The sequence below is a fragment of the Phaethon lepturus genome, unplaced genomic scaffold (genome assembly GCF_000687285.1).
Source record: "Phaethon lepturus isolate BGI_N335 unplaced genomic scaffold, ASM68728v1 scaffold14428, whole genome shotgun sequence".
In the NCBI taxonomy this organism is placed as follows: Eukaryota; Metazoa; Chordata; class Aves; order Phaethontiformes; family Phaethontidae; genus Phaethon; species Phaethon lepturus.
Window position 1 is genome coordinate 18,620 of NW_010555631.1, and position 17,523 is coordinate 36,142.

The 17,523-nt window shown below is 45.4% G+C and overlaps 1 protein-coding gene across 1 annotated transcript in view; it reads left to right on the forward strand.

Moving 5' to 3' along the window:
* Positions 1-5,691: 5,691 nt before the first annotated feature.
* The window catches only part of TMC2 (transmembrane channel-like 2), a gene marked incomplete at its 3' end in the record, with an annotated part of 31,195 nt that continues 19,363 nt past the window's right edge, over positions 5,692-17,523 (forward strand). Inside the window, exons 1-8 of the mRNA XM_010292235.1 lie at positions 5,692-5,722; positions 6,519-6,566; positions 8,573-8,906; positions 9,616-9,768; positions 11,922-12,012; positions 12,932-13,013; positions 13,292-13,398; positions 15,087-15,185. Of these exons, the coding sequence (XP_010290537.1) occupies positions 5,692-5,722; positions 6,519-6,566; positions 8,573-8,906; positions 9,616-9,768; positions 11,922-12,012; positions 12,932-13,013; positions 13,292-13,398; positions 15,087-15,185 (945 nt within the window). The remainder of the gene's footprint in view (positions 5,723-6,518; positions 6,567-8,572; positions 8,907-9,615; positions 9,769-11,921; positions 12,013-12,931; positions 13,014-13,291; positions 13,399-15,086; positions 15,186-17,523) is intronic.

Consider the following 17,523-nt stretch of genomic DNA (forward strand, 5'->3'; position numbering starts at 1 on the left):
CCCAGAACAAAAGAGGGGGAAATGCAGCAGCAGCATTCCCTCTGCGTCTGGAGGGGCTGGACAGGAGGCAGCAAAAAAGGCTCAACTCCAGTGAAGGATGTTCTCTGATCTTCTCATATTGTGCCCTTCATTGCTGGCCTTTCTGGCACCTCCTACAAAGCTGAGGGGACCGCGCTGGAATTTATCCTCCAGAATAGGACCAATCAGGTGTGTAAGGTAAGAAGGGAGCCCAGCAAAAATGTTGCTCCCCAAGAAACTTCCTACTCCAGAATTTATGTAAAAAACCTGCCCTCTTCTTGGTTTTCCACATACATTATCTAAACCAGAAGTTTCTTCATATAAATCTTTTATGACAAAATCATTCTCCCCTTAAGTCCTGCAAGAGTATGTTGAGTAGTTTCATGCTTTAGGAGATCAGTCCAGAAGTTTCTGTTCTTTTACTAATTCCCCTGTTTTCGCTTCTTGTCCTTGGAAACTTCATGATGACCTTCATTTTTGGGCTTCATTAACTCTTCAGAAAGGGAGTGGTGGGTTGGAAAAAATATTGTACAGTCTCCATTCCCTAAAAGGAGCATGGGAGATGGGTAGGGGTTTCTGTCGCTGGCTAGAAATCAAAATGGTTTTTCCAAAGCCACTTAGTTACTGACGCAGTGCCAGGACAACAGGGCTGTGATGCACAACATTTTTTGGATGAACAAGAGCCTCCTGCCCTCAAAGCCTGTCCCCAACAAGGCCAGCAATGGGCAGGGATGATACAGGACCAACAAACACCATCTGACCAGCACCACACCACGCTGTGTTTGGAGAGCACTGACAGGCTCGCGTGGATCCAGGATGCCTCCAAGCATGTGCTTAGCCTGAGCCGTGGAGCCTGTGAAGAAGGCAGTGAGCTGGCAGACATAGGCTTGTGTTTTGCCCTAGGCTGGGGTCTTAATAACTGCAGTTATTAAAGAAACTGCAGTTTCCCACAAGGCTGCTGCTAAAGGGATGCTCTGTTCTCACACAGCTGGGCAGTACAAGCACTTAAAAAAAAAAATAAAAAAATTACCGGCTTCTACAGTATAAGCAGCGGTGGAAGACTGAGGGGCTGTGTCCTATGACTGATCTGATGTTCAGAGATATCTCTCCGAGCTGGCACACCTCCAGGACCTGCCCGTGCACATCCTCCCCTATTCTGGTTTAATTCTTCCTGGCAGGCCACCTGAATTAGCAGCCTTCTGGCAGCAATTGCTCTTCAGCCAAAACACAGAATAACAGCATGTATAGAGCTGCTCGCGCCCCTTCCCGGGGAACCCCCAGCTGTGCCTTGAGGCGTGAGGCGAGTGAAAGCCAAAGAGAGAACACGGTGAAATAACAACAGGAAAGAAATAAAAAGGCAATAGGTCTACCTCGGAGGACCTCGTGCTCCCCACCTTGGGTTGGGATTATTCAGGTAAAGGTTATTTCCATGGGCAAAGCTGGCAAGGCACCGAGTTGAACATCCCAAACGCCACAAGATTAGTCTTGCGCAAATTCTTTCACTGGGACCTCATCATTCTTACAAGTAACTAATGCCCACACTGCACAAACAGATTAGGACATGTATTTGGCACCGTTTTACTGCCTCCAGCCATACTCCAGACTCACCTTTCTGTATGGGAGCCAGAGGGTTATTTTCAGAGACTGCAAAAAAAGCTGAGAAATTTCTTTTCCAGATTATGTTAAATTAATGAGAATGTCTTCCTACGTGTTTGCAGTGAACACTGCTGACAAGCCCTTACTTTCTGAGAAACACTACAACATCGCAGAGATTACATGAGGGCGAGGATGACCTCTGCATACATATACGTGCATACATACATACATAACACGTAGCCTATGCTGAATTTCCATGTCTTAGTCAGAGATCCTTTTTTTTGCAAAGTTAAACCCAGATTTTTGTCAAAATCCAGGCTGGATCACATGAAGCATGCCTGAGAGACTCTGGAAAACACTATTATGTTGTTTAAAAAAAAAAAAAAAGTTTTCTTTAAAGCTCAGTCCCACAGAACCAAGTCAGTGTTGGGAAGTCATCTCGAACCTTCAATTGCTTGTCTCAGATATATCATTAAACTTGGCTCCAGCAATTTGCAAGTTGTAGGTCCTCATCAAAATATCCACACACCAGTCAGGTATTATTACTGAAAAACCTTCTCAAGTAAGATTACTTATAGATGAGATGAATGTTGAATAAATGTAATCCATGGATTAATTAGCTAAAGCCCTATGTTAATCAGAAAGCAAGAAAGGGAGAAACACTAGCTCATTAAGCATTTAGAAGCATGTTGTATGTGCTTCCAGGATTCAGTTACCCTCTATCCATAACACAACTGCTTTTTATTTAACACTTGGAGGTGTGTGAGATGTCCAGTGTCCTCATATGTTAAAACTCAAAACTGGCAAATTATATAGAGTTAGTCACCAACGCGAGGAGAAACAAACTAAACAGTATAGGACCAAAAAAATTAGTGCTAGAACTCCATAAATTGCTCACATTCTGTGTACAAAGTCTGACATTTACATAAGTAATAGCTGGATTCGTGGTTGTGCATTACTTATTCATACCTTGTGTGGAATAACTCAGAGGTAAAAGACTAATCCATTAATCCCCGCCACCTCCCCGATCCATAATCCTAAGAAATCATAAACCCTGCAAGACACTTTATTCTCTTAGGAAAATCAGGCTCATAAGCTGAGGATGGCAGCGTGCTTGGTGCAGAAGAACGGCACCATTTCCCCACTGTATGGCTATGCAAGCTCAGGGCAGCCCGACGAGAAGTTGTTTTGGGATCTGTCCTCTGTTCGATGCACACACAGAGACACGGAAAGTCCTCGTGTGTGACCTCTCTCACAGCACACTAGACGTCTTGTTTCTCTCCCAGGCCTGCCATGCTTGGGGTTTGTTGCAATGCTTTTGTGTAGAAGTTTCCTTCAGTGAAGCACCTTCTACCACCAAAGAAAGATGGGTGTCAAAAGGATGTAAAATTAAGTATATTTTTCTTACTTGAAATACAGCATTTTGTAGAATATCCCGCCTTAGGATTTTTTCTGCATTAATGTTGCATATAAATGACCATGTCTTTTTTTCTTTAAACCTTCTGGTTTTGACCAACACTCTTCAGCGTCCATGAACCACAAGCGCAGTATCACACAGGCAAAAACAGCACAGAGGTATGGCGAGATCTCCACCAGCTCATTCTGGGGGGAAATTACAGATCTCTAAGAACTTAACGAAAAACGAGGCAAACAAGCCTGGCAAGCCTCTGGTTTGACCTAACCATGCTGCACTTTTCCTTGGTCTCAGCTTGCATGACACCATTTTGTTGCACTGAACCCCACTCCTGGGCTCACCTGCCCAGCCTGTCTTCTGCATCGCATCCTCTGGCACTGCCAGGTCCACCTGAAAAGTGGAGTTTCTCACCATACTTGTGTGGCTGCTCATCGGCCGCAGGTGGACCATTGCTTCCGGAGGAGGAAGACAGCATCAGCTGGGATGGGTTATTTATTTTTCTTGATCTAAGAGAAAAGGAGCAGCAGATCATATGCAAAGGGGTCTGTTGTACCGTAGGCTGAGTCTGAAAAGTAACGGAGAGATTTCTCCTTACGAGTAAGCACTTGGGCAGCCACTTTAATAACCTTCTTCATTAGGAAATAATTGCCAGCCATTATGCACCTCCCTCCCCTCCATGGGATGGAGTCCAATGAAGCTGCGAGTGTCAAAGGTAACGATCCCTACCTACGCAAGGGTAAAACGCTGCCACGCGGCCTGTAAGAGTGCGGTTTTGTCATGGTCAGTCTCACTACGCTTGACAGCGTCGGTACGGGGCAGGGAAGCAACACCCACACAGAGCTTACTGCAGATATGTTCAGCCACGAACCAGCCATAGCGACGTGTTGCCTCACGAGCGCTGTACAAAAGAGCTTCCATTCCTGCCCTGTCCCGTACGCTGGGACCCCTCAGCTGTCACCCCCCCGACGGTGCAGCGTGATCTCACCTCCCCGTGTGGCAAAGGCTGCCCGGCGTCCCTGTGACTGCCGTGAAAACGTCACACCTTGCCACCACCGCCGTGAACAGATTATAAAATCGAAGGACAGGCGTTTTGGCTCGGAGCAGGAGGCAGAAGTATTACCCAGCTGCACGTTTTGGTAGTAAAGTGAATTTGCAATCCCCATCATTTTTCAAAATGACATACTCGCTACCTGTGGGTATGCCAAGTGGCACAAGCATGTCTGGAGCCTGTGGCTGCCCCAGCTCAAGTGCAGGTGATGAGTGAATGACTGACCATGTGGCAGGGTAGCAACCAGGACACTCAACTCTGGCAATGAGGTGCTCACATGAGCATACCCTGAGCATGCAAAAGGCATCTGAGTATGTCTTGATGGAGGAGTGTGCCATGAGGCAGAAACAGTGTCAGCGCCGAGCACGGTGTGATGAGGGTGTGGTGGACGTCACGATTCTCCAGAAACGTGCCTTTCATTTAACAAGGAAAATGAAGTCCCTAAATCCTCTGTTTGGGAAAGAGATATTTAGGGCTGAGGCTTGAGGCAACTGAAGCAGCCTACAGAAAACCTGTCCCAGAAGACTCCAGCAACTGCAAATTGCTCCATTTTGCCTGGAGCAATATTGGTGCAATGAGCTGGTGATGACATTTGGAACAACTTTTCGACCTACCACATCAACACATAGGGTTATAGGTGAAACTTGTTCACTGGGAAGACCTTAAAAAACCCCTAACACTGTCTTCAGCCCCAGTCAGTCCCACTGGTGTGGAGAACATACAGCAAAAATGCCCTGTGTAATGAACTTGTAGGGTTAGAGTTGTTAATAACATATGGGCACATACCATGCATTATGTATCTAGCTCAGGCGCGCTGAGATGAAGTCAAAGGCAGATCAAACAATCCATGCAATTGGACTTAAAGTACTTGAAAGGTGCCTTTGGACCAAAATTCAGCGAGCACAGAGCAGCAGAGAGTGTCCCGTTCAGGCTGGCACTTCCTCGGGTGCTGCACCTGAGCCAGAGCCTGAGTCATCTGCGAGAGTCGCTGGTGGCAGCAGCCTCACGATGGTCTCCACAACTTTTGGGATAGAAGCGGGGAATTAACGCTCTCCCTGCCAACACTTGGAAAAAAGCCCTTGCCACCACGCCAGGCGAGCCGGGGGTCCGCAGCAGATTTCAGAGGCGGCGTGGGGGTAAGCTCTCCTCTTGGGAAACCGCCCTTGCCATCCGCACGGCTACAGGAGAAGCCCAGCGCCAGGGACGCGCCAGCTCGCCGAGGAAGCTACAGCTGGGGCAGGTGCTGCAGGTTTTACACCGGAGATTGCTCAGGCAAACCTATTCTTGGCCCGTCAAGACTGCAAGCTGCAGCATGCAATACAATACTTTGCGGTACCAAAGGACCTTCCGAATGAGGGTCTCACATTAATTAATTAAGCCTCAGAGCACCTAGAAGGAAAATCTATCCTATTTTACCAGCAAGCGCAATGAGTATGCAAAGGTCACACAGAATAGAGGAGCAAAGGAAAGAGAGATCCCGGTGTCCTGACTCCTGACTCCTGGCTGCATCTATCAGCCCATGAGTCCCCTATAAAGGACGTGGACGGAGGACAAAAGGCGACCCACAGCTCTGCCCTGAGGGGCACCGGCTGAGGGTTTAATAAGGTGCCGGAGAATGACTAACAGGGTTACAGAGATTGACGCAGGTCAGTAAAGAATATGGCATTAAGAAAATTGATCCTTTCCAAGCCTCCAGCCACAGGCTTATGTCAGAACCAGACGTGACTTGTGTCTGTGTTTCATACGATACCACCAAGTATCCACCAAAGGGCTTTCCTTCATGTTTAAATAATGAAATGCAATGTAATGCCGACAGGTGCCTTTTTCACAGGGAGAAGGCAGCAGAAGGGAAAGTGTTTGGGTGGGCTGAGGCAGAGACCGGGTCTTTCCTGCCTCTCCCACCCCTCCCTGCCCTCCCTGCCCACATGGCTCACAAGCAAGAGGTCGCTGACGGCTGGATGTGCCCGTTTGTCTGCAATGCCAAGGAGACAAGCACACGGGCGCTGGGAGGGAGAGTGACCCGTATATGACTGGGGCGTGCGTGCGCGGCATAGCAGCTACGGCGTCTGTGCAAAAGACAGGAGGCTGTCATGGGGAAGAAAAAGAAATGTGCTTTACAGGTCATCATGGAAGATGGTTGGTATCACTATGAGATCATTTCAATTTGGACGTTGACAAATACTTGACAGAATGTCTCTGGAATTTCCAAGCACACTATTTTGTGTCTCCCAAAGATCACGCAATTTCAGTTTGCTCATGCAAGAAACTTCTGTCAATCTGCCAAACTAAAGTAAATATTAAGAGCATCACTGTAGGAAAAGAATAATGTATAATCAATAAGGGACGTTCTGCCAAGCTGGCACCGAAGGGCTAGCTGTGTAAAGCATCGCATGTGTAAATCCCAGCAACAAATGCAATTACTTTTTGTTCTTTGTCTTGCAGCCGGAATAGAGATTGATGGACAAGTCGAAAGCGACGCAGAGAGTGAAGGTAATGTAGAGATTAAAAACTGCGCTCTTGTTTGAAATGCAAGAGGTGATACCTTTTCTTTTTCTCTCTGGCTTGTGACTTGCTCTGCAACAGAAACCATTTCACGAGCTACTTGTAAGCAAGCAGATTTTTCCCTTGAGGTTTGTTTTATAATGGTGATATGTAAACCACCGTTCTTTAAGCAGTCTGTCCCCTCTCATCCATGCTGCTGGAGTAGGAGGCTGTCGGAGCCCGCATCCCTTGGCAGTCATCCCTAGTAAACCAGGCACTGCAGCAAAGCACCACCCTACGCAGGGCTGGGACTGCTCTGCACCGCACCGAGGTCCCGCTTGCCCTCCCTGTAATGCTTGCTTAGACCGTAACACACCGGTATCTCGATTAATCATGGCCATGAGAAGAAAAAAAGAAAAATGTATTGGAGGCAGACTGATGGCTGTGAGGAAAATTAGGAAGAGTCAGTGACAGAATTGGAAACAAACAGCTTTAACCCTGTATTTATAGTAAATAGAGAGAAATAGCTAAGTGATAGGATTGTAACACTAAACAAAGACAGATAGCTAAAAGGAAAGATAAAAACAGCACTGGATAGGTGACAAGAATGCAGACGCTACTGCAGAAATGGTTCACAACCATGTCTGTACAATCCGTAAAATATAAGAAAGTAATTAGCAGATAACTGGGATTTTGTTTTTTTAATCATAGCCACCTTTTCTGTACAGGTAGACAAGGCAGTAAGATAAAAGTAACAAATGAATGCTCCACATTTAACCTAATATTTGATAGGCTGCAAATTAAAAGTGTAATAGTTGGCTGCCCAAAATGAACATTTTCCCAAAGAGGGTAGGTGGTCCTTTGACCTAGATCACTAACTGAAATTCAGCTGAGATGGACCATTACATAGTAACTGAAACCTACCTGATGGCTCCTGAGAAATGAGTTAAAAGCTCCTTCACATTTCCAGTGACAAGTGTGACAACCACCACCTACTAATTTTTTACCACTAGCAAGCAAAAACTATTTGCTTGTTACTAAATTCTAACTTTTCACCAAAGCAAAAATGCAAATACTCGAATTCTTTTTGCTTCTATTTTCCTCATCTTTTAGGCTGCTCATTTTTCACCCTGGATCCCATTCCAGCACCATTTCCTTCTTCCATTACAATTTCTCCAACCCTGGGGAAAAAAAATCAATTCCAAAATTACAAATTTTTGTTTGTTTATTTGAACATTTTATTTTCATCAGCCAGAAATTTTGGAAAATTATAAGACAAAAGACTCTGAAAAACTTACTATTGATTTTAATGTACTTGGTGGTATAAGGGACGGAGAGGTTTGAGGTTTTTTGAATGTTTTTTTCCCTTTCTGTAATATTCTGCAATTAAATCATGCTCCATTCAATCCTTCAATCTGGAAGCACTTCTAACTTCTGGACAAAAGAGATTTTTAGCTTGCAATACCAATGAGAATGAAGCGTGCATCAGAGACTATCTGGTTTCTTTTCTTCTCTGGATATAGATCTTCCTATATAAAAGAAAACTCAGAGAAACAAAACTGGGTGCTGCCTAAGCTGTACCTTTTCTCTCTACAATTAGAAGAACTCAATCCCCAGCCTTGAAAAGTAAACATTTTTCAAGGACATTGCACCAACAAGCAAACTACACACTATACAACCAACTGCAGCTCAGTTGCTCTGCTGTGTTTACAGGTCGGGAAGATACCTGTCTGTTCTCTCTGATGGATGGGCTTTTGCATTTGTAACTAATTCCCAATTTCTTATGGTCACATATAAGTCACTGTTGTGCTAAAATGAGCTGTACTATCTTAAATGGGAGCTGCGTAACCGAAGAGTTGGATGTGGTTCTTGGACGGGGCGTAGCGCAAAGCCCATCGAGGTGAATTGACTTCGCTAGGGCTTGCATCAGGCATCTTGGCTGCCTGCGATTTTCTTATGAATCCTCATTTTGCCAGCGTGGGTTTCCCAAAGTTCGTGTTTTTTGTCCCTTGCAGAAGATGAAGTAAAGGACAAGAGACCTAAGAAACAGCCCCCCAGGGAAACCGGCAGAACAAGCAGACTTGAAAGAAAAAAGCAAGAGAAAGACGAAGAAGAAGATGAGAACAAAGAGGAAGATAGCTGTAGCCAACAAAACAGAGCTTCTAGGAGAAAAAACTACCAAAGAAAAAACAGCTATGTAAAAAAGGCAGGAGAGGAAGGAAGCCAGCAGAGGCAGGCAGGCAAAAAGGCTCCTACCAAAGATCAAAAGGAGTCAGAAAACAAAGAAAAGAAAACAAACAAGAAGGGAAAGGAGGGGGAGAACAAACAGAAGAAAGACAGGAAAAACAGGTAATTAAACAATCCCTGAGTACGGTTCCTTGTGTCAGACTGGTAGCGGTATCAACATGCCAGTGGTGTATGGGTTGGAGCTGCAAAACCAATAGACTGCCAACAAGTTACTGCTCTCCCAAAAGAGATACAACAGTGGAAAAGAGTAAAGTGCCACACAACCAAGCTGTTTCCAAGGTCTTCTGTCATTATTGTTTCCCAGCCAGGATCAGATCCCTGCATGCAGCCTACAGCTGGGGGTAGAAAGGCATTCTTAAATAAGACAGCTTGAGCAACTCAGATCTGGGCACGTTTTTTTTGTTGGTCTCTGGAAACATTCAGGTTAAAATGGATCTCCGATGTTTTCAAGCCCAAATCTTGCTTGTCCCAACCCTCTGCTTCTCCCAATATCTTCCATTTCCTCTGAAGATGTGAAAAACATTTCTCCAGAGCCAGCTGTAGCCCTAGGCTTCTGTAGCTGAAGCATAGTCCAAAGCACAACGTCAGGCGAGTTATGGTGGGGCACAATCACTTCTTCATTATCCTGGCTGGAAGCAGCCTTGCCGTGAGGGCGAAGGGGTGCGTTGATGCCTCACCAAACCGGGGGACGGTGAGGCATCAGAGCGGGGTCCCCAGGGATGAGCGGCACTGTGCCCACCCCAAGCAACACCTTCCCTCTAACTCCTGAGAGTTTTTCTACTTTGTGCCCTTTATTTTGTGTCTCTTCCAGTACTTCTTCTGCTTCTTCCAACTCATCCGATGACGAGTCCCTGTCAGAGGAAGAGCTTGCGATGCTGATGGAGCAGGTGGAGCAAAAGAAAAAATTGATTTCCACCATGAGGAACAAGCCCTGGAGGATGGAGAAGAAGCTCTCGGTGCTCAGGTACCCGTCACACCAGGAACCCCCTCCCCTGGGGTCTTTGCTGACTGTCAGATGCACTTTGCCTTTCCGAGAAATTGCATGTTTGCTGCTGCCACTGTAACACCCCAGCCTCAGAAAGAGCAACCGGCAGAGCCTGGCCAGCCTGTCTGGGTTTAAATGATCAGAGTTAAAATGTGGAATTTGATTTTCAGCCTCTGTAACCAAAGAACCGACAAGGTGCAAATCTGTTCAACTGATACCCACGGCCAGGTCATTCTACCCTTGTATTTAAAACCAAATGACTCACCACTGTCAGGCTACTTGTTAAAGCAAACTCTGTGCCCTGGTTTGCTATTCATGCCTATTGTCAGACAGAAATCAGAGTGGCCAAGTGCCATGTTACTTCACACTCCTGAGATGGGGCCGCTTGGAAAAAATGCTGTATTATTCGCAGAGGTTTATGGAGCAAAGACAATATTGCCGTAGAGCCCATGCTGAATGTGGGAACGATTCAGGCAGCTGCAGAGACCCCTTAGTGCAGGGCAATGGGGAGCGGTGGGGCAGGGCAGACCAGGGAAACCAAAACCCACAGGTCAACAGGGAACGGCTCATAACAAACCCTTCCCATCTCGAGGCAATGATCCAAATCCCAGCTCTATTGGTTAAAAATTCTCTGAAACCCCTTTCTACCAGGAGAGCTTTCAAAACAGCACTGCGAGGCACGCACAGCCCCACAGGGAGCCGTGGGGCCCCCAGTCCGCGTTTGCCAAGAGGCTGCTCAGAGCTGCGGTGACCAGGCTGTGGAGGTTGGCAGCCACCGTGTGTCTCTGCTTCTCTCTTTTACACCCTGAAGGCCAAGACCTGCTGCATCTTCCATTAAAATCAGGACCCTTGAACACTGCCAATTATTTCTAAAAATCTGGGTAAAGGTCTATACAGGGAAACTGTATTAAAGCAGTTTTTCTCTCTCACAAGCATGCTACAAGCCAGAGCTCATTACAAATAAAATCTTATGACCCTAAAAGTCCGAAGTTCTGCAAGAAAAGAAAAAAAAAAAAAGCAATATTATTTCTGACATATTCTCCCTTTAGTGTAGGGTCCTGGCTAAAATTCTGCCTAGGATCATGTTTGATAGCATACCTCCATCCTTTCATCTTATCCCTGAACCATGGCAATCATTACCACCCACTAATGGACCTAAACAGATCTGTTGCATTGCTTGTGCAGAAGTCTCCAGAAAGGCTCTCAGAGTGCTATACATTCATTAGTTATTTTGGCTGCACAAACTCAGCCCTGAGACAAGAAAGGATCAGCCCCATTGCACAGGTGAGGAATGTGAAATACAGACAGAGTGAAACAGTATGTTCAAGACTTCAGGTTTGCAAATAAAGTCAGAGGTCATTTTCCCAAGGTTACAGGCTGAGCTAGCCAACTATTTCTACCAAGTAGAAGTCTGTCCTTCCCACAGGTTTAAAATTGTAAAGGACCTCCCAACTCCTGAAATTTAATCTCTTCTCATGCTATATTAGCAACACCAATATACGATACGATTTTATTCCAACTCAGCATACTCTAACAGCATCTACCTAGGTTCTTTTCTCTATATCTCCCTTAGAAATCCTATTCTAAAACTAATTTCAATTTGCAGCTCAATGTTACTCCTGACTAGCGTACACTCCCTTCTCTGGTGCTGAGATTACGCTGTTGGGCCAATTGTACATCTCTGATATTTATCCAGGGAGGTGTTCATGGAGGGAAATTCTGCATCCTCTTGGAGTTAGTTTCCCTAGACAATGTTATTTTCTTCATGACCAGTGCACCGGGAGAGAGATGTTATAGCAGGCATGCTGGAATGGGAGAGCTCTGGAGCGAGAGGAACAGGCAGGCTTTTTGGTCTACACACAGAGAGAAGTGGGGAGCAAGATTTGGGACACACCACTGCACACACATGAGCGCTTTGGGAACCCGCTAGCTAGCCCCGGTTGGACACGTCAGCTCCACACGGCACCGCAACAGCAGCGGCAGCCAGAACCCCGGATGCAGCGTGGGGTGCGGAGAGAGACCAAACCCCCCCTTCCCACAGACGCGGCTGCGCTCCCACCGGCGCAGGCAGAGGTGAAAAGCTAAAGACCCCCACGCTGATTTAATAACCTGCTTGTTCGTTTTCCAATTAGGGAGGCGCAAGCTTTTGTAGAGAAGTTCGAAGGAGCCCTGGGAAAAGGGAAGGGAAAAAAGTTGTACGCGTATAAGATGATGATGGCAAAGGTAAGTGCTGCGATGCTGTCAGGGGAAAGCATGGATGCCTGGTTATGTATTCAGCACATTCTTGGTAGAGTTTATTAACCTGTATTGAGCAAAAGAGACACCAGGAAATCAGAATAAATCTTCCTGCCCACATTCAAAAGAATACTAGTCAGCTTCAAATCTATGACTATTACAGAAAGAACAGGAGGAAATTTCCCCCGCCTGAATTCTCATTGCGACCTTCCCTGAAGCAAGGGCGGGTTTGCAGGAGCAGAGAACACCACAGCTTTCTGTTTGCAGTCTCCCAAACCTTGATCTGTGGGACAAGGTACCCCTAAAGGGGAGAGGCCATGCCAAACTCTTGCACCGCCCCACGGACTCCTGTAAAATTTCGTCTTCCCCGGTAATGAGGAGGTAACAGGGAGAATGATGACTGTGTCTTAAGACTGAAGTTGGTAGCCAATTGCATGTTGTCATGGAGATTATACCAAGAAGTGAAAAATGAAGCCAGGCCTGAGATGATGAAATCAATGGGGGTTTAGCCGCTGATGTGATGAGGAAGGATTTGAGCTCAGTATTTTTTCAAATTAAATCTTGTTTTAAATAGAGTTGGTTCAGCATCAAATCTTCCAATCTAGAGCTAGGTCTGAATTTTCCACCCCTATATAATATGGTAAACTCACAGCACAACTGCAGCTTTCCAAAAGTCAGGGGAGGTTAAACCTCAGGTAATGAATGTGAACACTTGGAGGTGGGGGGCTTTTGGATTGAAAGAAGTTTCTGAAATAGTCCAAAAGATCAGACCCAGACCGGAGTTTTTGCTTTGGATGCTGCACCCTCTCCTAGCAATGCCACCAACCCCTGACATTAGAAAGCCCTGCGGACGAAGCAGCGTCCCTCTCCGCACCTCCCTGCTCACTGCGACGTTGTCTTGTTTCAGAAATGGGTGAAATTTAAGAGAGACTTTGACAATTTTAAAACCCAGTGCATACCCTGGGAGATGAAGATAAAGGAAGTGGAGAGTAAGTAGAAGTTGCTGTGTGGTGGCAGTGAGACTTTTTGTAGAACAGCGTTGCTCCATCTCCCTGGTCCCCAGTGTCCTCTAGCCCTGGACACCGGTGCCAAACGAGGAGCACGCGCCCCAGGCAGCTCCGGGCTTTGCCGACTCCGTCGGCGGTGGGGACTGCTGGGAGGGTCTTGGGCAACACACTGGGGAGACCTGAGGGTGAAGGGGTCCAAGCCTTGCTGAGGACGGTTTAACCCTCTAAACTCCTAACCATGAAGTATCTCCTGCTTAAAGGTCACTTTGGCTCCTCAGTCGCCTCCTACTTCATATTTCTGCGGTGGATGTATGGAGTAAATCTCGTCCTTTTTGGGTTAATATTTGGACTGGTTATAATTCCAGAGGTAAGCGCTTAATTCTCCTTTTAGTAATATCCTGCCTGTTGCTTAACATGAACATGAGACTGATAGCACAACCAAGCGTCTTATAACAGACAGCGCTTTAGAAAAATGAAAAGTACAAGGACAATTATTTACAAAGAGCAACTTACAAAGCTGTTACTGACACAGGAGCAAAAGTTGGATTGAAACCAGGAGACCTAAAATGCTATCAAAGATTCTGCAGCTCCAGCAGCTAAAACAGGAGCTCAAAAACCTAATTTAAGGCTAGTTCTACATTTTGACTAAAGTGAAAAACGTGACCTATGAATCCTAAGGACAAGCTGAGGTCCATAAAAACTATAAGAAATGGGCTGTGCTCTGAAAGTGATTAAGAAAATTCCCCTTTTGGGCTCACCAAGGGGCACAGCCCCACAGAAGGAGCCATTGAGGGAAGGAACAAACAATTTCCCAGCGCTTTGACAACTAACGATTTTTGGGAAATATCTCTTTTCTGTACTTCTAATTCAGATGATTCACAAGGAAGAGTTTTATTTTTAGTTTTTCTATTTCTCCCTGTTCTTGGAAAAGGAAAAGTATCTCATAGACAAATTTATATGATCGTTTATTGAAGCATTTTTTAATGCAGCCATTACAGCACCAGTTAAATGATTCATTGTAGTTTTTAAAGGCTGCGAAATCTACAGACAGTGGCATCTGTTCTGTTCAATGCAGATTTTTACGGAGCAAAAATGCAGCACAAAGTTTCTCCTGAGGACCGTGCTTTTGTTCTCCTCAACGTGGCTGCTCACACTATGGAAAGTAAAAGCTCTGTTTCCTCCCAGGATGAAGAGACATAACCATTAGCACTGAACAATACAAATGTATTTTGTTAGGAGCTATGCATATGGTAGAAGACTAAACAGCTTTCGTCTTTAAAGTATGCATACTGTTACTCATTGCCTACCGAGCTGTTATGCTATGGACAGTAGCTGGGCAATAAACATTTAATCATAAATGATTTTGAAATTAATTAGATAGCCCCCAAAAATAAAGTGATAGTTTATATGCTAGGACCTTTCCAGGCTATGAATGCTAATGAGATATTTTGGTATAGGCACCAGTCAGAGTCTGCTTGTAAATATATATTTACTCTCCATAGCCCTTGATGTTCTCTGGACTTCAATAGCTGCTAGGCTAGCTGCAAGTGAAAACTCTTCTTTGCATTGTTTCTTCATACACTTTTTGCCCAAACCTAATTGCCTTTCACCTCACCTTGAGATCATTTTTCAGTTCAAGACTATATAATACAAAATATATTGCAAGCTCAACCCAGTGCTCTTGACTTCTCTCAAAGGAGGAGTCGTGCATAAATAGATAAAGCTAATCCCTTTATTGCATTAGAGCTATGAAGTTCAAGCAAAGAACTTCTTGCTAAACTAAGGATATTTAAACTGCAGCTGTTCATTGAGGGATACAGTTCCTTGGCAAAATACTTCCTGAGCAATGCAGGTTACCAGGGAAAGGGAATTCCTCTGGTTATTTGGGTGAAATTAATGCTAAATATTTTAAACTGCTGCTCTGGTATTAAGAAATAAAACATGTATTAAAATCAGCCAAAAGGAAAACCAACCAAAAGCAAACCAAAAGGGACTCGTTAAGAAAAGAACTGCAAAAAACACTATACATGCATCACTATTATTAATGTTCACCAGGTCCTGATGGGAATGCCATACGGAAGCATGCCAAGGAAGACTGTACCCCGGGCTGAACAAGCAACAGCTATGGATTTTTCAGTTCTTTGGGATTTTGAGGTAAGCACAAGAGCGTAAATCATAAGAGGCCAGTTGAATACCTCCTCAAACCCTTCAGAAGTTAGCAATGCTAACTTCAACAGGGATGAATTTGTGCCAACATAAACCAGCAATGCAGCTATTTCTTACAGAAGATGAAGATACACGCTGCCACAAAATCTGTGTGGATCTCCAGAGATTTCTGGCCAGTAACAGCATGTGCACATGCAGGCACCTGCATATGGATTTGAACCACTTCCATATACAAACGTGCCGGCTGGCGTATGTCACACGTGTACCTGTATACACACAAACACACACAGACATATATTTCCTGGGTTTGCAGGAGTGAAGCAGGTGCTTTTATTCCAAAGGGGACATATCACGTCCCAACACAGCTGGCTAACACCGAAACGTGTCTGTCTGGGGTCAATGAGGTGCAACAGGACAAAGTAAAACCCACTAAGGCCAGTGGAGCTATACAGTTCCACAACAAAGAAAGTCAAAGCAGATTTAGGGACCCCATGTCCTTTTATCTATCTACACAGTATTTTTATTCGTGAAGCGCAAGAAGCCGAAGTTACGTTTTTCTATGAGCATTAGTAGAAGCAGGTGACTATGTAACCTGCCCAGTGATGAGCTTGGTGCAACTCACATCATGTTCAGAGAGTTGCCTCCTGAACTCAGGCAAAAAAATATCCTTTTTCAGAGGAAAAAACACCCAATAAATACATTTCTGCTGTATTTTAAATCTACATAGAACAATCTATAGAAATCTATATCATCATCTCACATTCATAACCTAGAATTTTATCCTGAAGACAGAAAAAATTTTGTATGCAGAAGAGCCATTTTACTTCTAAGTAGAAAGGCATGAAGGTGAAACACGAGAGCTGCTCCCAACCAGGCAGCCAGAAGGCAAGTCCAAGCCGCAGACCCCGCTCGCGGGCAGGGAGCACCTTCCCATACCACTGAACTTGCCCATAGCCTTGGGAAGGGGATCGCTCCCTGCGTCCCTGCCACCCCTGTTCCCCTGAAATATTTATATGAGCCTGAAACTGGAACCAAAGTTTAGGACTTGCACCCAAAGCCTGCGTTTCCAGCTGCCCCTGCCGACAGCCCCAACTCGCACCCCGCCGCCCCAGTTACTCTTTGCCTTTGAAGATTTGGGTCAAAGGGATTAAGAGTTTTTAGGGGATGGCCCGAAAAAGAAAAATATGCATGCAGGGAGTGAAAAGATTCTGCTGTGGCCAATACCTTGGGATCTGAATTTCAAAGATACTACTTCTAGAAATATTTTTTAAATATTTGATGGTGCTGGCCCCCATATTACAAGTGTGGGACCAGTCCTTCTGTAATAAACCCCATCACAATATCCTTAGCTAAAAAACATCCCAACAACTACTTTAATGTAAGCCAGATTATTTAAATGGATTTATTAATAAGGCTTCAAATACTGGTGTGCCCAGGAACCTGACAGGGCCAGACCTTTGTTCACCACCCATTTTCTGCTGAGGATGCTTTTAGCTCTTGCTCTCCCAGCACTTTCACCCACTTTCCAGAATCCAAAATTCAGAGGTGAATCAGTGGCATTTCAAGTAACAATGCGCTGAATGAAAAGCTCATTTGAGCAGCACACTGTGAAAATACAAGCAGCAGCATTTAAACTCATTTGTCCAAAAAAACCCTCAAAAACAACCAAACCCCCAAACAAACGAAAAAAAAACCCTGCAGGAGTGTTGCTGAACTGCAGCTGCTGGTTTTGTCTGGGAGACCAAAAACTATACGCATATCAGTAAGGAAATTTGCTCTTGGATGAGGCCGTACCGTTGCTTGAAAAGCCCTGCCTGTGGCTTGGTACATACGTCTACACGCCCCTGCTGTCACGGAGGGCTTGGTGCTCTGACCCCCTCTGACACACAGGTCCCCATCCTGTACCCGCTCCCGCGCGGCTTGGCACCAGGGAGCAGTCACGCAACTTGGGGAGCAACCTCCAGCCACGGGGCAACGACGTACACCTACACCCTCCGCGGCCAGACGTCACAGAGGCTCGCCCTTCGAAAATGAATAGTTGCTTATTCCAGCGTGCTCCACGGGGGACATGCAACGGGGAAACGTATTTCGGAGCAGGCGTAAAATGGAGTCAATACGGTGATCCTGAAAAATGCATTTTAAGAGAGAGGAGCCAGGGAAATCTATGCTTTGGCAGCAAGAAGGTCACATCATGGATTTCTAGAGGAGTAGAAAGGAATAAATCTCACTTGGACACCAGATACCTTGTCTCACAAACAGAGTTTAAAGAACATACTGGACGATGTGAGCAGAGAAATTCATTTTTCAGTCCCCACCATTTAATGAA